General features: G+C 42.9%; 1 protein-coding gene across 4 annotated transcripts in view; it reads right to left on the bottom strand.

Annotated features, from left to right (window-relative positions):
• Positions 1-26,488, bottom strand: part of UBR3 (ubiquitin protein ligase E3 component n-recognin 3) — a 1,605,611-nt gene that overhangs the window by 1,499,362 nt on the left and 79,761 nt on the right. For all 4 annotated transcript variants that reach the window (XM_069225311.1, XM_069225312.1, XM_069225313.1 and 1 more), the window contains exon 2: positions 13,760-13,899. In XM_069225311.1, coding sequence (XP_069081412.1) covers positions 13,760-13,899 — 140 coding nt within the window. The remainder of the gene's footprint in view (positions 1-13,759; positions 13,900-26,488) is intronic.

Genomic DNA, 26,488 nt, shown 5'->3' with positions numbered 1-26,488 from the left:
CCTGCCCTTGGTGTTTCCGCTGCCTGCAGCACCGTGGCGACCAGAAAGAGTCGCCCCTACCTGGGCCAAGGCCGAACATTTAGGAACAAGATCCTCGCCACTCGTTCTGCGGACTCCAGGTTAAAGCAGCGCGTAAGTCGTGACAGATTGCAGCACCTAATACTCCCAACGTCGTCTAACACCATGGATGATACAGTGGCGGCTGCTGCAGATCCTGATCAAGCCCTTCAGGCAACCATTCAGCACCAGGCTCAGGAACTGCAACAATTACGCAATGAGAATGCTGCTTTACGACAGGCTTTGGCTTTCCACAGTGCAGATGTTCTGACCGTCTCCACCTCAACACCTCGTTTCTCTGGTGAACCAACAAAACTGCGAGAGTTCCTCGATGCATTAACTGTCTACTTTGCCTTCCGACCCACACAATTCTCCCACGACAAGACAAAGGTGGGGTATCTTATCAGTGCTCTATCCGGTCCTGCCTTGGCCTGGGCAACTCCGATGGTATCATCCAATGATCTAGTATTGTCTGACTATCCAGCCTTCGTGAACCGGTTCAAACAGATGTTTAGCCGTCCAGGATTGGAGGCCTCTGCTGAAGAAGCATTATGTGACATTCAACAAGGCTCTCAAGATGTCCTCCAATATATTACCCGCTTTCGACAGCTTGCGGCTGAGACAACCTGGGTAGAACGAACTCTGGTTACTCTATTCCGTAGAGAGGACTTAAAGAGATCCAAGATAAGTGAGTAATTCCACAGAGTTGAAGATCTTCGTGGGCTGATGGATCTAGCTCTTTCCATCGAATACAGTCTTCAAGAATGACGCATGGAAAAAAGAAAAAGTAGAGGACCTTCCCAGCCAAGTACTTCACGTGTCTTTTTGCATCGTCCAGAGGAACCTTGTCCTCCCATCAGAGACACAGAAGGTGAACCGATGCAGGTGGATACCACTCGAGGTCCACTTTCCGTCAGTGATCGGGAAGAAAGACGTAAGAAAGGATTGTACCTGTCGGTCACATGCTTCGTACCTGCCCCGTTCGTCCTCGGGAAATGACACTTCCCGTCCTCTGTAAGAAGGGAGGGGACGGGATCATCTGCTATACCTTCAATCAGTTCATTCAAGGACAATGCCACAACTTTGTTTATGCTTCCTGTGACGTTACAGTTACCTGACGGTCATGAAGAAAGAACAATGGCCTTACTAGATTGTGGTGCTAATGGCATATATATGGATATGTTTTGGGCCACAACACAACAAATATCAACACGACCCAAAGAAGTTCCAGAAAAAGTACACACAGTGGATGGGTCCTTAATATCTTCTGGTCCACTCGATACTACCACCCTACACAAAGTTTACAATTTGGGAACCACCAAGAACACATCTCATTTGACCTAATATCATCTCCCAATCCTACTATAATCTTAGAAATTCCGTGGTTCATAAGACATAACCCTTATGTTAATTGGGAAACCAGGACTATTTCCCTGTCCTCACAGTTTTGTCATGAAAATGGTTTTGCGTCAGACACATACTGGTCACCCAAGAAGTTGATGCCTACTGAAATCACTACAGGATGTTCCATTAATACAGTTCAAGGTGTCCCTCTTCACTATCTAGAATTTCAGGATGTATTCTAGAAACCATCCAGACCTGGGTTACCCCCACATCGGGATTATGTGCAATTCCCTTGGAACCTGGGGCGATCGTTCCCTTTGGGAGAATGTATTCACTCACGAAACCCGAAAAGGAAGTTCTCAAAGAGCATTTGCAAGAACATCTGCACAACGGTCTTATTGTACCTTCATCCTCTCCGGCGGGGGCTCCTCTCTTTTTTGTACCCAAAAAGACGAAGGATCTTCGTCCCTGTCTGGACTTTTGTGGTCTAAATAAGATCACTATAAAAGACCGTTATCCTTTGCCCCTCATCAAGGATATTCTAGAGGGAGTCAGAGGGGCTCAATGATTTACCAAACTAGATCTTCGCGGAGCTTACCACCTTTTGTGCATCAAAGAAGGAGACAAGTGGAAGACTGCCTTCCGAACCCCATTTGGTCATTATGAGTACAGAGTTATGTCCCCTAATGCCCCCTCCATTTTCCAAAGATTTATGGACTCAGTGTTTTCGGATCTCTTGTATCATACGCTAGTCATCTACTTAGACGATATCCTTATTTATTCTAGACATCCTGAACTTCATTCTACTCATGTGAAACAGGTCCTCCAAAGACTATGGGTACATCAACTGTCCTGTAAACCAGAGAAATGTGAGTTCGATAAGACCGAAGTCAAATATCTGGGTTATCACCTTAGTCCCACTGAAATAGCTATGGACCCGGAAAAGGTACAAGCCATCCTAGACTGGCCTTCCCCTTCCTCTATTAAGGAAAGGCAATGTTTTCTAGGACTGGCTAACTTTTATCGACAGTTTATTTTTGATTTTGCAGAACAAACCACCCACATAACTCAAACATTAAAGAAGGAGCATTTAAGTAAAGGCTTTGTCTGGACAAGGGTGGCTGAAACAGCTTTTCAAAGTCTAAAAGAGGCCTTCACTCAAGCACCGATATTGAGACACCCAGATACCAACAAACAATTTATTGTTATTACTGATGCTTCTGAAAGAGCCATCGGAGCTGCCTTACTCCAACAACAAGAAGATGACAGTCTAGAACATCCTGTGTTCTATTTGTCCCACGAACTCTGTGTCAGAACAACATTACTCCGTATTAGAAAGAGTTATTAGCCCTGAAAACAGCCTGTCTAGAGTAGAGACAGTTCCTTATGGGTTCCAAAGAGCCCTTCGAGGTGAGAACAGACCATCGTAACCTACAATGTTTACATAATTTTCAATGCCAGAACAGTCGTCAGGCTCGTTGGGCCTTTTTCTCCAGTCAGTACGACTTTTATGTCACCTACATTCCTGGATCCCAAAACATACTGGCCGATGCTCAGTCTCGCCAGTATCCAGATTGTACTCCCATTCCATCACAATATCTGCTTGAGCCCAGTAAAATTATCGGTGTAGCTCAATCTTTCCTGGATGAGGTACAACTGGAATATTCCAATCTTTCTGATCAAGAGTTAGAGAACTTAAACCCCCTAATACGTAAACAGAAGGGGTATTATTATTATAAGAACCTGTTGTTCCTCCCAACTAGCAGAGTAAGAGAAAAGGCGCTACAGATGTGCCATGATTCTCCGGTTGCTGGTCATAGAGGCATCAAGGCCACACAGGAATTACTCTTGCGCTCCTTCTGGTGGCCTACCTGGAAATTGGATGTCGAAAGATACGTTCAGGCCTGTCCCATATGTGCCCAAGTAAAAATACCCCGTACGAGACCTGCAGGATTACTACAACCATTACCTATTCCACCTGCTCCCTGGCACACCATTTCTACTGATTTCATGTGTTCACTACCTCCATCAGCAGGAAACTGGGTCATCATGGTCACAATAGATTCCTTTACTAAGATGGCTCACTTCACTGCTCTGAAAAAATTACCTACCTCTCAAGAACTAAGTCAGATATTTATCCATCATATTTTCCGTCTCCATGGACTCCCACGCAGCATTGTATCCGACAGGGGACCTCAATACATCTCCCCGTTTTGGAAACATTTCTGTAGAATACTGAATATCATCTGGTTTCCATCCCCAAACCAATGGACAGACCGAAAGTCTCAACCAAGGACTAGAGCAGTACCTTCGCTGCTTTTGTAATTCTACCCAGAGCAACTGGAAACACTTACCTTCCTATCACTGAATTCTCTTACAATAACACTGTCCATAGTGCCCCCAAGGTCACCCCCTTTTTCTGTTCTTATGGCTATCATCCTACCTCTTTTCCTACTACTCATCAGTCTACCTCTTCTCTTCCTGCTGTCACTTCATTTTCCAGAACACTTCTACAGATTCATAGATTGATTCGATCTAACTTGTTGAACACTAAGAGATACATGAAGAGAATAGCAGATAAGAAGCGTAGGGCTGCTCCAGTATATCACCTCCAGGATAAAGTCTGGCTTTCTTCCAAATTTCTGCCTTTGCGACTTTCTCAGAACAAGTTTACACCTCGTTACTACGGTCCCTTCCGTATTCTTCAGCTGATTAATCCTGTCACTGTCAGTCTTCACTCGCCTCGTACCTGGAAGATTCATCTGGTCTTTCATGTTTCCCAGCTCAAACCTTATGTGCCTGATCCTTACTCTCAGCAGTTTCCTTGTCCTCCTCCTTTGTTAGTGAATGATGTACCAGAATATGAGGTACAGGAGATTTGTGACTCTCGTATCTTTCACAACTGTCTCCAGTATCTGATACCAGAAAGAGTCGCCCCTACATGGGCCAAGGCCGAACATTCAGGAACAAGATCCTAGCCACTCGTTCTGCGGACTCTAGGTTAAAGCAGCGCGTAAGTCGTGACAACCACCACCACATCCACCTCCACCACCACTCAGTGCCTAATTACCAGCAAGCTGGATTACAAGGCATTCTATGTGGGAATCAACTCAACTGATCAGAAGGCTCCAAACTAAACAAAACTCAGCAGCCAGACTCTCACTCAAACTAAGCTCTCCCTTCCACTGCTCGCATTCACATTAACCTGCACATCAAAGCTCCCAGTCCACCAACAAGCACTCTTGAACCTCTTCTCACACACAAAGTCATGCACAACATTGGCCCCACCTACCTAAACAATTGCATCAACTTCCGCAAACATACCAGACACCTCCGCTCAACAAGACACTCTCACATACATCCACTGCATACGAAGGACCGCAGTCTGTGGTTGTGCCTTCTGCTATCCCGCTACCAAAGCTTGAAACTACCTGCCCTTGCACATCAGAACCACTTCCTCAGTTCTCAACTTCCACAAGAAACTGAAGTTGTGGCTCTTCACCTAGGCACAGCCCAGCATGGCAATCCTCCTGGGTGAGCCATGCCCTCTACACATACAAAACAGGCAGCAAAACCGGACATCACTTTTGATGGCAGCAAAGAGTTAAGCAAACCAAAATGAATTAACCATCCATTTATAAAAAGATAACAGTGGGGAAGAGTTGACATGCACACGTGGCTCAATTTAATGAAGTGAAACAGAGCAAATGGCAGGAATCTTACACTGAGATGAAGAGTTTTCACCACAATCAAAATAAAGAAAAACTCTAGGTGTATCAGCTCAAATGATCAATTGTAAGGCTATCAAGAACCCTCTGGAAGTCATTGAGCAAATTCAAAGACCACCTTTGCTGCTTAGTGGAGACATAGCCAGTTCATTTTCAGGCTTTGGCTCTGTCTCTGAAGCTATAAAAACACAATCCTCGCCACTGCCCAACATCAAGCATGAATCCTATATGGATGGATCATGGTCTTGCTCACTTTTGATTTCAAGCAACACAGACTTGATGCAGGCCTTGGAAGCTAAAACAATACATTTGGGGGTTGTGCAGTTACAAAACTCTCCATCAGAACGTCTTACATTAGGTGGCATGTATCTATCACCTTCCACATTAAGCCGTAGAGATGATCTGACATAGAATTCACTTGTTGAGGAAGAAAGTAAAACAATGCTATAAGCAACCTCATATGTCAGGGGTATATGAGGGCCTTGCCCCACGTTAAGGTCTTGTACTATCTTCCCCAATTCAACACACAACAAAGAAGATCTCTGAGGATTTAAGACAAAAAAAAGCCTCATGCCAATTCCCCCCCCCCCTTATAAGACAAGTGGGCACAAGTGGTCAGAAGGTCCCTGAGACATCACTGAATCAAACATATTGTATGTCATATTTGTGGGACAGTCTAATAATGGCATTACAGTCATCAATTGAAGTTTTGAATTTCCAGTCAGATAATTTGGAAGCTCAGATAGATATTATGAATTTAATGGCTGCACATATTGCTGGTATCAATAAAAAAAATGGAGACATTGACATCATTAATTAAGAGAGCACAAAATGTTTATATGCCTTTCCCTGTACAATGCTTTTGTGCTCCAATCATTGATAAATTATCCACTTTGCCAGAACTCGAGTCAAACAGGTCACTATCAGCAAAAGTGACCCTAAATTAGGAAGTCATAATGATAGCCTGTCACATAATCATGGAGGATGTGAGGAAAAGTCTGAACTCTCACATGATATGTCAAACCCTACAGATCAGGTAAAGTTAATCTGCCAACAACCAGAGGTGGAAAACCAAAAAGGTGCCTTGAACAACACTAGTAAAACCTCACCCCCTTTCAAATTAACAATGAAGGGACAATGGAAGCATATAAGGAAAGCTAGAAACAAGCAAGTGCATTCAAAGAAGGCAGTTGGAAAGAATATCTATCCAATATTTACTAAAACAACAGGCAAGACAAAAGAGGTAGCTCAAGTATCCAAAAGTATCTTGGACGGTGCAGAAACATCTTCCACCACTGCCATGGAGGGCACACCAGTGCAAGGTAATTTTAATCCAACAAAACAACACCAAACACAGGACGCTAAGCAGGGAGCAATTCATCTTCATCCTGAACAGGTTCCAAATCAACCACTGAAGCAGAACATTAATGCTGCAAAACACCACCACAGACAGGTTGCTAAGCAGGGTGCAAGTTCTGCCCATTTTGAAGGGGCTGCAAATTAAACCCTGAATCAGAAGACATTAAATGTCCAGACCGAGTCACAAGTCTCTTGTTTGGAGACTCTAAGTGAGAAATCACTTTTCCTGCCCATCAATGAAAGACAAGATGTGTTGTCTTGCCAACAAACAGCAGGGAAGACCAGCATTGTTTCGTTAATTGCACTAGCCAAAGATGTAGCCCAAAGTTCTTCCTTTCTTCTTAATGATGGGGCATCATATATCAACCTTGGGAATTTGAGTTCTTACATCCGTATTGCAGCTCGCTAACCGTGAATACAATCCCGCAGTGAATACGATCCCGCTGACATGGCAAGGTCTGATCAACAGCATTTAAAGTAATTCCATGTCAGGAGAAATCGTTTCCTTCAAAACTGGATTCAGTAAGCAGCCTGGCAGGATTAAGACCATCTTGTTCCTTTAACATCCCTTAGCAAAAGACATCTCATAAGACATATGCATCATGGTCTAACGGGCCCCAGAAAGGGCATCCAAGTAACAAAGGCAGATCATCAAAATTATTGTTCCAACCAGAATATACATCACAAGGGCATCATGATGTCCTTAATAGGGGCAATATATTGAGGCTTTTGAAAGAAATTCCAGGGCTTAAAAAACTAACCTCAGTGGAGATAACTGTTGAATTCTTACATGGAAGCCGGAAGCAATAGTAGACTTAATTGTATCCTTTGCCTCAATCTTTGAATGTTGGGAAATAGTGTCAATTAGCCCCAACGGTAAAGGTACCCACTTCCACCACTGATTCAAGAAAATCATTCCTTGCCTCCAGTTAGGACAGGCAAATCAGTCTTAAGGGGCGCAAAGGACAGTTCTGACAATTACTGAGAAGACCAAAGTGCTGAAGCAACCCACTTAACTCCTCTAAAAGTTTGATGGGACTGGCTCCTGCAGGCAGGGGCGGGGAATTTCTATAGCCCGACGCCCAGGACATATGGTTTGGGGTCAAGGACAGCAAGTTTTCATTTTTAATTTGTCCTTAGGACAACTAGGGCCAACCCCCTGCAGCATAAACCCTTTGGCTGACAATTTACAGAAGTACATAATGGAGGAGGAAAGGGAATTGTCTACAGCGGAGGTAATATTTGAGACCATATGTTAATGTTGTTTGAACCTGTATTTATGATTCATTATTGCAAGGTCTTCATTATTAGGGTGAGCGCTCTAAATAAATATTGTTAACTCAGACTGCATTATTGACAGTGTTTCTAGTAAAAACATGTGTAGACATGTTTGCAAAATTTAACAATACGACTATGTATAATGTTCCCAGAATGCTCTTTGATTAGATGCAATATTTGAAACTCAAAAGAAAGATTTAGAAATGTATTTGCCAGAGCCTTTACCCATATCGTGACTTCGATATTTGCTTTCAAAATCAAATGTTCACAAACAAAATGCAACTAGAAAAAAAATGTTTTGCTAAGTTCCTGTGAAATGTTAGGTACCATTTCTTTGAAGCTTCATTTACTAAAAATGCATGATAGTATTTCCCAAAAATATTCAGAATGGAACATCAGTGTAACCAGTTTCAACAAGATTACGGGAAACATGAAAATTAAAAAAAGCATTGACAAAGCCAATAGGTCAAACATTGGCGGTCAGTCTTTTTGTTTGTCAACATGCGTCTTGTTTTGACATAGCTTTTGTAAGCCTTTATTGTCGTGGGAGCTGCCGGCACTCACCATAGTAACAAACATTGTCAAAAAGCAAACATTATTTGGTCTCAAAAAGCACACATTACCATTATAGCTTCTGGCACTGAACAAAACTAGGTTGTGTGCAGATATGCTGCTTGTTAAAGAGCAGACTACCTTCACTTACGGTGAAAGCCAGCCAACACATGACTAGAGAGAGAGAGGGAGAAAGGAAGATAGAATTTTAATAAAAACAAACGGGGTTGGTTAATGCCAGACCTAATTAGGGGCGCAATTCTTTAAAAAGTCACAAACGTGCACTCAGGGTAGATGTCTCCATTAGTTCATAATTACCCATTTCATGATTCATAAGAATTTACACAAGTAGACCAAGAAATTGTACCCCTGCAAAATATTTGTGAACTGTATTTCAGCACAAGCCAAAATACAAGTGCAATTTGCTAATGCGACAATCTGTTGAGTGTTTACAAGTTCCTTTCCCTCCAGCCACTTTTTTCCCCAATCCTGGAAGAAGATTAACTTCTGTTCTTGTCAGGAATAAATTTCCAATCTTTCTCAGTATGGTAAAAGATTAGAGACGAGCTGGCGAAAACCCTTAAAACATGCAAGTTAGTGGGTTTGCACAGAATCGAAAGGGCATTCCACTCCTGTAACTATTGCTTACTGCTACCTCCAATCCCCGTATGTAGATAGATCTGTGTAAAGGTGACAAAATAAGGTATTTGCTAGTATTCAAGCCCTACTATAGTACTAGCCCTGACATAATCAGAGAGGGCTATTATCAGAGCTCTTATATAAGGAAATTGCTGCCATACTTTGTCACAGCACTACATGGCACCAAAGAGGCATGCAGATTTTGTTTTACAGGACATGCAGATTTATGAAGCAACTTGTCACATGTACAAGTAGATATTTTATTCAATTCTACCCCCTGCACAGGCCCTAAATCCTTCTCATGGCGCATGAGTAGAGACTGCAAATTACATCCTTTCAGAGCAGGTATCCTTGCATCTTCCATCTTGGAATATTGCCAGCGCAAAATCTCTGCTGCATAATGGTGTTCCGCCCAAAAACTGAGAACATAATTGCCCTCCAGGAAACCTGGGCCCCACATGATCTACGGTTAGTGGGTTTTATCTCCTATAAAGTCAAAGCAGTAAAGCATAAGCAGCTTTGAAAACACAGTGGGGGCCTAGTGGTCTACATCTCACTGCATCTAAAAAGTTACAAAGAGCTCCTGCAAATGGAAATGGATTTTCAAATATTAAAATTCAATAGTTGGGAGTTACGAGACAGATCACCCCTGCTACTGATTCATCTTTATATTCATCCCAGTCCTCCCCATAAAAAGTGGCAATAGAAAAGTTATTGTCAACTGTCACCAACTACAGGTAACTTTTGCCTGGCTGAGATATAACACTGACTGGTGACTTAAATTCGAATTTAATTCAAGTGGCAGAGAATGAGGACATTCTCAATATTGACAATTCATGCTTGAATGCTCCCCCTCAGGTAAATCCAGATGTAAAAACTTGTGATTGTCAAGGAGAGTATTTAGTTTTAAATGGGAGATTTCTGGAAGACATTCCACCTATCATGGTCCTAAATCGAGATAAATTATTGATTATACACTAGTCACTTTACCACTGACAATTTGTAATTAAATACAGTGCACTTAGTGACCATTCTTGCCAAATATTAGTCCTGAGTTCTTCTCTGCCAGAGCATACTCAGGCGCCGGCACGAGTGGGTGTCATCGAATCAATGAACTTAAAGCAACTGCACTGGACATCGGAAACGATAGTAGACATAGCACTATCGGCAAAACTGAATGATGGAAAGCTAAAATATCTTCCCCAAAAAAGTTGAAAAGTTTGGAAAGACATTACTAGAGCAACACACCAAGCCAACTTTGCATAGGTCTATTACTCACCCAGGTACAACAGGCTCCATTCGCCTCTCAAAATTACACAGACTGCTCAAAAGGGAGCAGCAGAGGCTGGCAAGGCACCTGAAAGCATGTCCAGGCAACCTCCTCCTATGGGAATGTTTGGAAAAAAAAAAAATCAAAGAAGAAATACAAGAAGCAAATTTGGAAGAAAAAACATGAAGCAAAGGATTTCTTCTGGTCAAAAATAATATACACAGCAAAGCAGAACAATCCTAGACAGTTCTGAGAAATTGTTATTTGCTTGAATATCAAAGGATATCCTATTAATAAGTCAAACATCTGGGAGACTGACTGGTTGAAAGATCTAAAATAATTGTTCTTGATAAGCCCTCAAAATAGAGATTCCTGTATCCCAGTAAAAACATTGACTACATCCCTGGTAAACCCTTCAAGGTTCAATGGAGCATGAGGGTAATCTAAACCCAGCCACAATTCATAAATCGCTTAGTAGAGCCGCCGTGATGGGGGTCCAGGCCCAAGCGGCTTACCACAAGCCATTTCAAGAAGGAATCAGATTTCTGGCACAGGGTATTAAGCTCCTTATATCAGGAGATAAGAAAGAGTGGGGTGGTTCCTAAAAGCTGGTGGGGCTTAACAATCAATCCAAGTCACAAGGACAGGGACAGTGCCAATCCAGCTAATTGCAGGCTTATAGCCCTCCTAGACTCAGAGGCAAAAACATTATGCCTCGTTGCTCCTCACTGATTTAATAGATTGGACTAAATCGAATAACATCATTCCCCCAAATCAAGCTGGCTTTAGAAAAGGAGCAGGCACCACAACAAACATATTAGTGACTGCCTTTCTTGCAGAGCAAAGTAAAGGGCAAAAGAAGAAACTATACCTTGGGTTCATTGATTTTAAGGCTGCATTCGACTGGGTCAACAGACAGCTTATCTGGCTTAAGTTGAAGCTGTGGGGTTTACTAGACATGTTGCTGAAGGCAATAATTTTACTATACACTGCTTCGTAGGTGCAAGTAAAAATGGGTGATGGCTCGAGGCTGTTGAGAAAAATCCCTACGCATTCTGACCTAAAACAAGGTTGTGTGCTAGACCCACACTTGTTTAACTTATTTATGGTGGATCTCTCCCCAACTATGGATGAGGCAGACCTGCACCCACCTCACTTGGGATCTTTCTCACTGACCCATCTATTATATGCGGGTGAACCTGTTCTGTTCAGCCACCCGAAGGTGGGTTTGCAACAATCTTTAAATATACTGGCAAACTATCTAAACTCCAACCAGCAGGAGATCAATGTGGCCAAATCTAAAATAATGGTGATCGGCCCTCGACGGATGCCTCTTATCAGAATGGTCTTGAATAACATATTGCTGGATATAGTGCCACATTACAAATATCTAAGTATATATTTGGACACTCTGAGTACATTTTTACAACAGAAACAATATACCAGAAAAAAAGGCCAGTTGCATGGTCCTTCTTATCGGCCACTGTTAACAGTGATTTCCGCTAAGTTGTTATATACAATTTCATACACCGGTGTGGCGTTGTATGTCTTGAAAGCAACACTTTTAGATAAAACCCAGCTCAATGTGTTTATGTGAGTTTTTTAGACTACCACCATCCACTTCTCCAGTGCAGCTTTGTTAGATTTAGGTTAGTTTAGTCTTACAAATATTATAGGCCAGCTTTTATCCTTAGATTAAATAGTGTTGAATTATTTATTAAGTATACACTTGTGACGCATTAAACAGGGAATGGTGCATTATAAATTTTAGGATCATTTTAAATAGCTTGATGATATTGCCGCTGATTGCACAAGTACTATTGGTTTCAAGCCACTTTTCAGACACCAGGATGTGGGTAGTAAAATTCTCAATTTGTTAGATCATTAGAGTTAACATTATTTTAACATTTGCATCTAGGCCAGTGGTATTTATTAGATAAAGCGGCTGTATAAATTAAATTTAAGAATTATTTTTTGGTTTAATAGGCCAAAGGGGACCTCTTAGTTATTTATTTTTAGCTGTTTCTTTACCTGAGGACCTACAGGAAGGAATACATTTACGAAATGTAAGAAGTTGTATAATTGTTATGGTTTTAATTGACTAAAACAAACAATAAAATCGGAAAAACAAACAGCAAGAACAAAGTTGTTTGTGGGTGGTGGGGAAGAAGAAAGGTGAATTGGGATTTATGTCCCAAAAATGTGTTGATTCAAGGTTATCAATTAACTGGTTCTCATAGAGACTGTTTATGTCCAATTAACTGGATAACTTTGGATCCGGTGGTCAGTGATACCAACTTCAAGTATAGTTCAGAGGGAGACAGTTTCCAGCTCAAACTAGTCTCCCAAGACAATGTTCCAGCCATGTATGGTGCCTGCATCATTTCAAGTCATGAAGGACATCATTTTCATTAGTGGACTTCTCAACTACAAATCAAATTGACAGGTCTTGCTCTGATTTAACCAGTGACCATCATTTTGTGCATCAACCCACCATTCATTTGAAGCCTGAGGGTGTCATATGGTGTTTCTCATTTCCAGCTGCTGCTTATTTTTTGGTATTTACGATTGTTGTTGTATGGCAATATTTGTTTTGTGTGTTAAAATAGTGTGCCTTTCCTTTATACATGCATTTAACAAGTAACTGTTTTAGTGTAAGTGTAGATTAACTCAATGTGTGAAATTGTGAAGCAATTCACATACGTTTTCTTTCATAATACACCATAAATTAAAACTACAAGTTCTCATTAAGGCTCCGGGAATCTCTTCTCCACCCAGAATTAGATGTCCAACCCAGCAAAGCAGCTTGTGTTCTCAACAAAGGGGAACATCGGTGGAGGAAGGAATGGCAATTAATTCAGGGGCACTAGGATCTTACAAGCAGGACATTGCTTTCCAGTTTCAGATGGACACCCTTGTAGCATTCACAGACTCAGCCCCCGCACGCCAATAGTCCTAAAACAGAAAAGTATGTCTAAATTGTTGCCCATCCAGCCCAAATAAGAATAGAATTTAAAATTGTTAACCATCCACATTTATTCAATTTTAAAAGTCTAAGCAGCTGGGATGGGGTATAAATCGGCCATTTTTTTTAAATCTAAATCATCCAAATGTCTTTTTATAGGCCTTTGCAGAAGGACTTAGGATCCCAAGAAGTCAGAGAAGCAAGCTAAAATAATTAAAAAGCGATGTAAAAGAAAAATATTAAGCATATTCAACATTGATCCACGTAAAAAGTGTAATAAGTGTAATTAGTTACAAAATGCACGCACAGACCCTCTGATTTGAAACACCCCATGTAGTAGAATAACACGGTAAAATGGGGAAAGGTTAGCATCCATCGTGAGAGAAACTCCTTTTGCAAGCACTAGTCACTCGGTGCCTGTACATAAACGTAACTTTATGTGGGAATCCTAACCTTTTAAGCGGTTGCTCTTTGAGGAGGAAGTCATTTTCCTGAAGACCTGAAAGCTACAAAAACATTTTGATGTAACTGACTTCTAATGCAATATTCAATTTAAGTTCAACATACCTGGTTCATTGTAGCCTTCTCGTAAGGACTGGATTAGACAAAATATAAACTGAGGCAGAATCAACTCCGACATCATCAATAGGTCTTTGGGAACACACGGAACACTTGAGCTTGATTTAATCCGGTGCCTTTTACAAAACCTGTTAAAAGGAAAATAAAAACAGAACGTTTTAAGTTAGGCCATTTATACAGATCACATATTTTACTGCATAAGCACATCGAACATACATGGCTGTACATAAAACAGTCTGTTTGTTGCATGTTATCTGGAATACAAAATCAGATTATTAGGAGAGAGAGGCGGGGTGTTAAACCTATTTACAATCTGAGACATGGAGATAGCATGATTTACACGGGATCACACGAGTGCTTTACAACAGCATAAAATAAACCAGCATTAAAGCAAATATGTTATTTAACAAATATCTCAAGTGGGTCGTAGATATAAGATAATAGTAAACTTAAGCGTTGACCATGTCTGCTTTCAAGAAATTAACATTATATGAATGATTAAGAGGTCATTTCAAATTTCTTCATGGCTACTTTTGGCCAAACGAACGAAAGAGAGAGAAAGAAAGAAAACAAATAAAACAAAAGGAAAAAGAGCATAAAGGAAAAAGAGCATAACTTAATACAGGAAACCTTGAAATGGACACAATCTGGTATGCTTTTAAATAGCAGCAGTCAGAAAAGCAAAATTCTCCAAAAGGAATTTACAACAGCATTTCCAAGACATGGAATCTGGTAAGCGTCCTGCTAACACTTCAAGCTCAAAACACAAAGGCAACACTAAAGTAATTATAAAGTAAAAACAAAAAACACTGGCACTAAAGAGAACTTGCTTGTGTGCGGATGTGCTTCACTCGAAGTGAAGTTAACGCCTGGATTAAGTAGGCTGACCCACTGCCCCATGCTATATGCTGTAGTGGATGGAAGAAATATGTTAATATCACAACAAGAGTCCAATGGATGAAGAAAGGTGGCTGAAGAACAACTACCTTACCTTTGTTACCACCTTATCTGTTAATCTGGTAGAGAGTCTATCTAGCCACAGATTCCTCACCTTAAAAATATCCCCAGGGTCTAACTGGATCTGGAAATGTTTTGTGAGCAGTACCCCTGCACGCCAGTGCCAGCGTTGTGCAGCTCCGTGCAGCAGCATCCACACTGGAAGTGACATGCTCAGTGCCTATACAGGTGCCACACCTGTGTGCGGACTTCAGTTTCTTTTTGCAACTTTCCCCACCAGAAGCACGGGCCACGAAGTGTGCTCACCACTGATGTGTGACACTAGGATCCTGAAAAGTGGACAGCCATGAATCTGTAAATCTGTTCGCTGAGGGGGGGGGGGGATGGGTGGCTCTGTAAGGAATCTGTGGCTAGACTGAGTCTCTAGCAGATAAGGTATTATTGGAGACAAGGTACTTGCCCTCAGGAGTTGCTTCTTGGCCAGTGCATAGCAGATTCTTATACAGAGCACAATTTATCGTGAATTGGCCTGTTTCTGCACCACCTTCCATTTCTGGTCTCGAAATACTCAAGAAGAGTTGGTCATCCACCGGGAACTCTTTTGTGTGGTTGTTCCTCTTCTTTAGAAGGATGTGGGGGAACTTAAAATGTATGCAAGGTGATACACTGGCCTACATGGAACAGGGCCGCCACATTTAGGAAGGACGCTCAAGTTCGAAGGATCAGCTTGTCCAGGCAGAATGAAATATACGGAGGATTCGCAGACAGTGGCAGATGTTATTGCCACATAAAAGGCAGTCTTGATGGTTACTAATCTGATAATATAGTTATGAAGCGGCTCAAAGGTGAGCACACATCAGATAGGCAAGAACCAGGTTGAGGTTTGACTGAGACAAACTGAAGGTAGAATGTGGGAATAAATGCTGGAGACCTTTCAAAAACCTATGTACAATAGGGGATTCGAACAGGGAAGGCGGATCTGGCAACCATAGAAATGTTGAAATGGCACAAGGAAAGCCTATGAAGGTGCCCAAAGCAGAGCCCTGTTAGGGCTGGAGAGTATAAACTAGAGAACCTGTGAAACAGCACTCAATAGGACAAGGTAGCCAGGCCTAACACAAAAAGCTCACCAATACTGTCCAGGATGTGTGTACAAGACAAAATGTACCACTGAAGTGGTGCTCAAGAACAAGGGTTAGCTACCAAACAACCCCAAACATAACCCCTCATTTAGAGGTTAATACAGGATAAACACAATAAGAGTTCTGGGCACTCAGAGGTTTCAATTAGAAGTTACTGTCCAATTTGAAGAGTTGTGAATTATCAAGTTGTTTTATTTCAGATCAGTCATGTAGTTTATACAGCTTTGATGTGTTTGCAAGGGTAGCCAAGAACAGCCTTTATTTCAGATCCACGATATAGTTAATACACCCTTGAAGTAATTACAAAGGCAGCAAAGAACAGCCAACATGTGTTTCGTCATAAGGTGAGTAGGCCCTCGCCTTCCTTAAGGCCTACTCGCTTTATGACGTGCACACTGATATTGGCATATAGAGTACTCGACGGCACTTGATGACTGACTTATAGAAACGGTTTGGATACAGAAACAGTTTAAAGTCTCTACAAACTGATTTTAGAAATTCGTTTTGTGTTGCTAAATTTCAGCCCTGAGGAAGCTGCGGGCCTAGGCAGCAACTGAGCAATTGAGTCCTACATTTTATGGGAGTATAGTCTCAAAAGGCATGTGGTGTTCACTGACTGCACTGCCAGGCTGGCAGACAGAACATCCTCTTCCAAAAAGGTATCAATCCTCGTGGATTCCCTATCCAGTGGAGTGGTAGGGAATGCGCCAGGATTTACTCTGAAATGGAAGCTTGGACCACCAAACTCTTCGGGGTGGGCAGCTGAAAGTCCAGGACCTCAGCTGCCCTCCTCACCGCCACTGCAACTGAGGCACCCACCTCTCGAGCCACGGTCGGGTGAGAGACCAAGCCAGTGTCCAGGAGGTACCCAGGGTGTCCACGCTGCTGGCATCTGCCAGATCCTCATACCAGGTGTCCTCAGTGCCATCTAAAGGCTAATATTCATAAGGGTCCAGGGGCTCCTGCCAGTCATCCCCAGTTCGAGTGCCACAGGAATGAGACAATTGCTCCGATCTGCCCCCAGTCAGCTCCATAATCATCGCGGGACACCACCGCTTCAGCTCAGCGTCGGAGTCGGGCATGGCACCACCTGGGGCATCAGCATTGAAGTGGGTGTCTGGGAAAGTCGAGTTGGCACGGCCTATGCCGCTCTGGAACCATCTACGGATCCAAGGGGTTCCGACTGGCGCCGAGGGTGAGCCCGCCCAGCCTTCGGGGCCCATCGGCCCTCCAGTGGGGATAGGGCGTCCAAAGATGAGGAGCTAGGCCTCAAATAACTCCTGAAGATGGGCGGGTACCACTTCAGTTCCTGGAGATTCTGGGAGGCATAGAGATGGCTCAGGCACAAGCTCTATTGTGGAGCCAGGTATAGAATGCTGACACTCCCTCGTCAGAAGACTTGATGGATGGGGTAAAGTCCAAGACCTCTTTGACTTCTTCATCTTGTGGATTTTACCCAATTTCACACAGTTGACTGCGATGGCGGACACCTGGAGTGCTCCACGACCGATCTAGGGACCTTCCTCTTGATCAAGATCAGAACCGTGCCAGCGTCACACATTGAGCAACAAGCGTCTTGGAGAACCACTCCCTCAAGGCCTTGGGGAGCATGGCGTGACAATCGGTGCAGGTCTTTGCACTGTGATCGCACTCCAGGCATTTGCCGGTGATAGGTTTGACATGGCTTGAAACCAGCCTTCCTAGTGGACATACCTGCCACACCAGGAGAAAAGTCTCAGAATAAAATCTCAACAAAAGTCAAAACAACGTCAGTCAAAAAAGACAGGGGGGGTAGAGCTTTTCCAGATCTGAGCTAGCATGGAAAGAAAAACTGGTGGCACCTATATAGGCACTGCACACCTCACTTCCAGTGCGGACGATACTACGCGGAGCTGAACCACACCACCTACCAGATCCAGTCTGACAGCTGAGGATATTTCTAAGGGAAGCAATCATTGTCTCAAAGTCTCTATAAGATAGCCCCTATCTGCACGTAGATTATATGAATATTATGCACACTGTGGAATCGTCCAAAACTGATGGATTTCTGGCTGCCGATTTACAAACATCTGAACTCCGGTTCAAACTCCTCGACCTGTTTTGCAGTTCACAGTTTGTAAGTTTATCTTCACTGCCATTACATCAGCAGCTTATATAATAATCACACAGTTTTGGAGAAAATCCACACTATCTATCTTTTAACAATAGCATACTAACATGATGAAGGTGAGTAAACAGTCATTGTATGGACTGCAAAATGGGGCAAGCAAGAAATGCAAATCAAGTATGGACTTGTTTTGGAATTCTAAATTATTTGAGTAACACTGAAGGAACCAAATTTTGTGCAGTGTAGCATCATCTATGCGCAATATTGCATTTCTGAATATAGGCATTTAAATACCTTACTAAATTAATATACGTTTTGTTTTACTTGTAAATCTTTACTTAATACACGAAGAAAGGACCATAAAAAATTGAATGCTAAGCATCACTTTAATCCACCAGCCAAAGGCTCAATGAGCATGTGTCAGTTTTCTTAGTGACGCACTATGTTGTCTGGTTCTGTAGACAGAACAGTGTCCCAATGCCTAGTGAAACGGATGACTACTTTCAACTTAGGACTTTGTGGCTGCTTAAATGAAAAATGTGTAATATTGGGTTCAAATTGCCGTTGAACAGGGGAAAGTGGATTTCAGAAGGGACATAAAAGCAAAAAAACACAAATGATGGACAGAATGCAGAACCAATCAAACATTCACCCCTAGTCAGAGATCTGGGGTTAATCCATCAATTCTTTTGCTCACCATGCCACCCCAGTTTGGACCCAGCCATCTGCAAATCAGTCTAGACCCTGTTCCCTATGGGAACAGTCCAGCCTGAACTGCCAGGACAGGCCTGCAAAACGACAGAGTTTAGAGGGGCAGAGTAGAGACTTTTCCTTATAAAACATTAGCACAAATTTGATTATTTTAGTTATAAAACGGGTTCAACATTAAAAGGTACATCTGGCATCCAAACAAAATGAAAACGAGCATTCTCGCCTTTGGAATGTACTGGCTTTGCCAAAGAGTTTTGCAATATTTTACTGTACATACACTGCATATTTTACTTAAGGGAAGACTTGTGTTAACATTTGTAAACTCTTTGCTTTAGTGCAATTTTGCATTGTAACTGGAATTGGTGGTAGTAATTACTGGCAAAGCCAAGAAGCCCTGGCACTAAAAGGCAGAGTTATTTTATTTTCCAATGCTTTTATGGTATGTGAGCCGAGTCTCATTTCAATGTCTGGGTGAGTTCTGGTTGGGGAGAGTTCATCATGGGTCACAATTGATTACAGGTTCGTCCAACCCTTGGCGTCTCTCCAGTGTGCACAAAACGATGGTCACATATGTACTGTTTGTAGTAACCAGTTCTAATTACTTACTATTTATACCAACAACTTCGTGTCTGCTTTGTGTAATATAAGTAGTGAATAGGGCATAAACCTATACTTGGTTTACTCTTTGTCAATGATGGCGTCCTTAAGTTGCGTACCAAGGGGCCTACAGCAATTACTTAAAGGTTTTACAGTTTTTATGTCTAATATTGGTTTGGCCGTCAACACAGGAAACATGTTCATAATGAAGTGCGGAAGGCATATGCAGAGGTGTCACGATTTTAGGATAAATAGTGCCAAGCTAGGCCTTGTACCGACCCTTTGTAATCTTGGTATTTTGACAACCGTGGGCTATGGACTCCAACAGTTGACAATAGACTGCAGTATTTTAATAAATATCTCAGCACTTCTCAAATTTGCAAATATTTCAAGTAAGTTGGGGTACAAGCCAGTAAAGGAAATGCGAACAATTTACAACTCAAAATGTGTTTTACACCCTTCGCGGGGCGTTCATTTGGGGTTTAAAAAATGTTACTTCACTCCAGACACTTCAGAATAAGAATGTGTTAGCTGTCCCTGGTAAGTTTGTTTGCCATGCAGAGCCAGGGGACACTTTAACTGATTCACTATAAAACGGACTGTATGATGATCGACACAAAATTTGGACTGAAGACTTTACTATTTTAAATCGTATGATTCTAAATGATTGTTTAAAGCGGACTTATTCTGGCTCTTGTTCTTGATTTACATTTGTCAAATTGTTTTGCATGAATCTGGGGTATCCTGAATACCTCGACTCACCCAATGTGTTATCTAAAGTGACAAGAAGAGACCTAAAAAGCTACTGTTTGTCCTTTCTTAATGACCAAAGATTTTCGAAGGAAATGATCAAACCCAGAATCAATTGACGCTGGTTACTGAAATGACTCAGCCATACTTTACTACCATTCATAACTGACGGCACCGGTACCTTCTAACACGCTTTAGGTTGGATAATTTTCAACATTTAATCACTTTTATACAGCCATTAGTAATCTGCTTTGATTAACTGACCCTGCGATGGCATCTCGACCCAATTCACCTTGCACTTTGTTTTTCTGCCCCTTTTCTGCTGTACTACATAAACATTACATTTACCTATTGTCCGTGACCACAATTACAAGCAATGTCGGCCTGCTCGTGTGCTTCTACAACAATTGAATTCCCTGGCAATCTGTTGTGAGGTGTCTAGCTTTTTATGGTCTGTGATACGTTTATGAAAAAACATTAGTATTTATTGATGACACTTATCTTTTCCTCTCGTTTCATCAAGTATCTTCCATCAACTGTTTTATGATGATTTTGTATTTTAGTTGTGTGTTTGCTTTTATGGTTTTTAAAGGAAAAACTGAATAAAGCTGAGATGACTGACTACTTACAACAAAATCATTGTTCCATATAATTTATATCAAAAAGCTAGCAAACACTCACAAAGCCAACAGGTCTGGCTTGTTTTAGGCATATATTTTTGTGTGATACGCCTGGATGTTACAGCAGAAAACTCAGAGGCACCTAAATGCTAGTCAGACAGCAAACTATGTAAACGACAAGACTGAAGTTCACATGTTTAAGCCATGCCCTTAATTACACGTTCATTTCAGAGCCCCACAAAAACCTTTTTCATCCCACTTAAAGAAATGTGGTCCCGATAGGCTTTTGCTTACAGTAAGCTAAAACCTGTCCCATAGGCGAGAACTAAAAAATGTGATGTTAAAACTGAGGAGTCTTTGGAGTCAAATCTAAACTTATGGATAAGAAACGACTGCTTTGCTCCTGCGGCACTCACTCTGCTGCATCTCTTAAAGAATCAAATCAAATCAAATACATTTCTTAAGTGCACTTCTCACCCTGTAGGGTCTCAAGGCCCTGGGAGGGGGGTGGGGGGGGTGGGTACTGCTTGAAAAGCCATGTTTTTAGGTGCTTTCTGAAGGTTAGGAGTTCCTGGGTCTTGCGTAGGTTGTGGGGGGTGGGGAGTTCCAGGTTTTGGTGGCGAGGTGGGAGAAGGATCTGCCGCCGGAGGTGGTGCGTTGGATACGGGGGGACTTTAGCGAGGGCGAGGTCGGCTGAGCGGAGCTGTCGAGTTGGTATGTGGAAGTTGACTCGTTCGTTGAGGTAGGCCAGTCCAGTGTCGTGGAGGGCCTTGTGAGCGAGGACAAGGATTTTGAAAATTATCCTTTTATTGATGGGCAGCCAGTGTAGGAATCTGAGGTGGGTGGATATGTGTTTGTGGTGAGGGAGGCTGTGGATGAGACGTGCAGCTGCGTTTTGGATTTGCTGTAGTTTTCTTTGAAGCTTGGCCGTGGTCCCTGCGCAGTGGGCGTTGCCGTAGTCCAGTCTGCTGCTTATGAGGGAGTGGGTGACTGTTCTTCTTGTTTCTAAAGGAATCTATTTGAAAGTCTTGCGTGGCATGCGAAGGGTGTTGAAGCAGGAGGATGATATGGCATTGATTTGCTGGGTCCTGGAGAGAGACGAGTCCAGTATGATGCCAAGGTTGCATGCGTGGGTGGTGGGTGTTGGGGGTTGTCTGAGGGTGGTGGGCCACCTAGAGTCGTTCCATGCTGCCTTGTTGGGGCCGAAGATGATGATCTCTATTTTGTCAGAGTTCAATTTGAGGTGGCTTGCTGTCATCCAGTTGGCGATGTAGAGGAGTCCAGCGTGCAGGTTATTCTTGGCGGCTGCTGGGTTCCTAGTGAGGGAGATGATGAGCTGGGTGTCATCAGCATATGAGATGATGGTGATGCCGTGGGGGCGGAGGATGTTGGCGAGAGGAGCCATGTAGATGTTGAAGAGGGTGGGGCTGAGGGAGGATCCTTGGGGGACCCCACAGATGATCTTGGTGGCTGTAGACCGGAAAGGAGGGAGGCAAACTCTTTGGGTTCTTTCGGAGAGGAAGGAGGCGAGCCAGTCCAGGGCTTTGTGGCGAATTCCGGCGTCAAAAAGGCGTGCGCAGAGGGTTTGGTGGCATACAGCGTCAAAAGCTGAAGAAAGGTCTAGGAGGATGAGGGCGACGGTCTCGCCCTTGTCCAATCTGGTCCTGATGTCTGTGCAGGCGATGAGGGCGGTCTCAGTGGTGTGGTTCTTGCGGAATCCAGACTGGGAGATGTCAAGTATGTTGTCTTCTAGGAAGTGGGACAGTTGTACATTTACTATCTTTTCCACGACCTTTGCGGGGAAGGGGAGAAGAGAAATGGGTCGGTAGTTTGTGAGGTCTTCAGGGTCTGCCTTGTTTTTTTTGTTGTTTTTTTTTTAAAGAAGAGTGTGGACTTCGGCGTGCTTCCAAATATCTGGGAAGGTTGCTGTATCGAAGGAACTGTTGATGACGGCCCGGAGCTGGGGAGCGATGATTTGGCTGACCTTGTTGAAGACATGGTGGGGGCAAGGGTCTGTTGGGGAGCCTCAGTGGATGGAGCTTATGGTTTTGCCAATTTCTTCGTCGTTGGTGGGGTTCCAGGTGTTCAGTAAGTTGGTGCGGCAGGGTGTTGTGGTGTCGGTTGTATTGGTGGTCGTGAAAAAGGGACAGGGCTGGTATTACGCGTCAGAAGAGCCACGCACTTCAGTGAAAGAAAGCCGACAGCTTGAAGTCCTCCACTGTGACACTCCAGGCCATGTTTGTGGGTCCTGGAGCTCTTGGTGCTACCCTGCCCCTTAAGAACTGTAGCTGCATTATCCGTACCCCAGTGAAATTGTCAGAAAGCAAATGACCTGCACAACATTTGGATCAAAGCAGGTCCAAATACCCTCAGGTTCTCTGGGAGTCCCGCGCATGTGTGAGACACCAACATAGAGCACGGGTGGTTAGGAGAGGGGTAGAGGAGGTGTGGCAGAAGGAATATAGAGAGCATGGTGGAATCTGAGACTGGGATTGAGAAAGCAACGGAGGGGTATGAGGAAAGCAACACAGTGGATACGGGGATAGAAGCACCAACAGGGAGAAACAGCAAGTGGAGCAGGGAATGAAAAGCAAACGTGTGAGACGGCAACAGGAGCAGAAGAGAGAGGCAGAAATAAGGAGAGTATGAAAAATGAGAAAAACTATTATTTCACCCAATGGCAAGTAGTGGGCAGATTCAAAGCCCCTGCAAACTAACAATGTCTTCAACAGACCCCAATGCACAGTTGATCTAAAATTCGTGCAGGTAGTTTGCCCCCAGGCAAAGCAGATCCAAGGATCCCAACTTCTCTAGGACCCAAGTGCAAAGAGACAAACATGGATCAGAGACAACAAAATGGACCTGGAGAGTTAGGTGGGTAGTCTTAGCAATACAGAGGACAGGGGGAGCTGCTGAATCCAAGGAAGGGGATGGAGTCAACAACAGGAAAGTGGGAGCAGTAAGGCCAATGGGAGAGCATGGCACAGCAACACAGAGTACACCGAGAAAGAAGCAAACTACCTGGTAGAAAGGGCAATGAGAGAGGGAGTAAAAGTTGATGGCTGCAAGAGCAATGGGAGGGGGTGAAAGAAAAACACATGGGCAAAAGAGCAACACAAAGCACTGAAGGGTGAAGAGAAGCACACAAGTGAGACAGCTGGAAAACACACACTCTTGTGGAGTGCCTAAACAAGCAGTGAAATTCTTTAAAATGCAAGGATCCTTCAGCACAAGGCTTGTTTAATTCAGTATGCAACCTTAGATTTCAATAGGGCATACTAAGCCCTTTACATGTATTATGCAATAAAAGGAGTATATGTGGCTTACTGGCTAGAGTGGACTACTTTGGAACTAAGGAACCAGGTTCTGATGCCGGCCTTGGCTCAACATCCTGTGATTCTGGCCAAATCAGCAAGCCAACAATTTTCAGCTACCAGAGGTACTGACTTGGTCAATGTTTCTATCCACTGCTGTGCAGCATGGCTGAAAGCGTCCAAAAAAAAAAAAAAAAGCACTGGCTTCTTCATAGCTCTATTTTTTTAATTCAGGCGGTAGGGCAGGAGGAAGTGCAACACAGTGTGTGTGGGGAGGAAATCAATATGTCATGGGCAACAGTTTCATATCATTGCATTTTTTAGGTGGGGGTTGTGATGGCAGGTGGATGTAGCACCCAACGAAAACGAATAGAGAGATGATGGTGGAGGCCAGGCAACGACGGAGGGAGGGAGGTGCACGTCTGAAAGTTTAAAAAGAAAAAGTGCATCATACCTTTTTTGTGCAGTAGTGTCCTAGTGTACATCACGCTGGTGGTACTTTTAACCTGCTTCTACACAAATGATCTGCATTTCTCCCAATAATACAGCTGATTATATATGAGATACTCCAATAAGTGGTGGCTCTCTTCTGCTCCATGACAATAAGCCACATTCACTGGCCAGACCACACAGAAAGAAAATGACTGCCTAAATAAATAAACCTTCTGACCTACAAACATACTGTGCCAACAATTTACATCTCACGTTTATGATAAATTATCAGTAACACTATTATTTGCATATGTGGCCTTGCTGCCAAAATCTAATTTAAAGCACTATCCATAAATCACAGAATTAAAGTTCTAATGTACAGAATTTGATTATTGTTGACAACTTGGTGGTTGTATTCGATGACCGCATGCCACCTAACCTGTCAATCACGTTGATGGGAGAGAAAAGTGTTGCAGAATTCATGAACCAATAATACACCATGCATAATGTTACTGCATTTGACAGATCCATAGGGTTCAATACGCTGATAATCCTGGATCAAGCACTACATACGTTATGAGCACCCAGTTAAAAACATTGCAGTACACATAGACTTTAAGGTACTTTGCTATTATTTGATGTCCCGTCTGGGCAAGCGATGATTCAATGTCCTTTGGTGTTGTGAAATGTAAAGGAACAAACAAGGAAGTGAAGGAAGGGATACCTCAGTTAATCTCAGTTAATGGTTATCCCTCAGGGCCGCATTCCAGTCCACTGTTTTCCTCTTATTGTGCCATTGTAGACTGACCCTACATATTCCAATCAACTTTGTTCCTCCTCCTCCTCCAGAAATAGCCAAGCCCAAACTGCCAGGCCACCCACCACATTTTTATTTTCCTACATGCAATGGATGAAGGGGTGGGTATGTCCAGATGGTGCTCTTGTGCTTGATGCTTCATAGGAATCAGGCTGCATCAAACTGACGAGGCGCACAGGTCGAAACTGGACTGGAGTTATTGGTTTCCCGTTCAGAGGTAACCTGACCTGATGGTTTGGGCTCGACTTTTCCTACCAAACCAGGACCAAACATGAGTTGCATGAGGGGGAAATCCTAGACTTAAGTGTCACAGAGGGGGGGATTAAATGGGAACTGGAATGTGGCCAAAAGTAATTATAAGTGGATGAGAATAACTAAAGCATTTAATCATCACCTTTCTGTTTTCTACAGCAGAATGTAAAGAAGGCATAAGGTTTCAGTGAAGGAGGCCTCCTCCTAGTGGGAAAGGCATACACAATGTTATTTTAATATCTATTTATTAAAACATACATTTGCAATATACCTGTAAAAGTAGATTTTTTTTCTTTTCCCAACAAAATGAATAAGGAACAAAAAGAAAAAAAAGCATTTGTAATGCAATAGGTCTCACATTTGCTTGAGTTAGAGCTATTGGCGCTGTAAGTGCATAACTGAACTTTTCTTGCCACATAAATTGCTCAACCCTGCTGCATAATTTGGTCCTCTCTGCTGCATAATTGCAGTGGCACTTCATACAACAAAAAGACTTCCATTTACCTTCTTCCTCTATCTGAAGCAAAAAATATAAATGTTGCCATTATTTATTATATTTTTGATATTATTAATTTTGAGGTCCTCCCCCAAACCTAGTGTGGGGACTCAGATGACCTAGACAGAAACAGAAGGTCGTGTGGTGAGTTATGGGCAAAAATGTTTTGTAAAAGGATGCCCCGCAAAGCATTATGGGGCGAGTTTCCAAGTGCAGCGAATAATGTAGTATTTGACTGTAATGCTCAGAACAGCCCCTAGAGGGCACCACTATAAAAACATCGTTTGTAAGAACCATGGTCATGTAACCACAGTCAGCCCCTAGAAGGACTGAATGGTGGGAAAGGTTACTACTTTGCCACTCCACCCCAACCTAGGGTGAAGAGCCAGAGATGACCTAGACCACGTCTTGCTGAACGGTTTGGTGGTGGCCCCCATTGTCCTAGAAATACCACAGGCTGAGTTATGGGAAAAAATGTTTTGTAAAAGAAATGCCCTGCAAAGTGCTATGGGGAGAGTTTCA

The sequence above is a fragment of the Pleurodeles waltl genome, chromosome 3_1 (genome assembly GCF_031143425.1).
Source record: "Pleurodeles waltl isolate 20211129_DDA chromosome 3_1, aPleWal1.hap1.20221129, whole genome shotgun sequence".
Classification (NCBI taxonomy): domain Eukaryota; kingdom Metazoa; phylum Chordata; class Amphibia; order Caudata; family Salamandridae; genus Pleurodeles; species Pleurodeles waltl.
The sequence above is the reverse complement of the archived record's forward strand: the minus strand, read 5'-3'. Positions and strand labels throughout refer to the sequence as shown.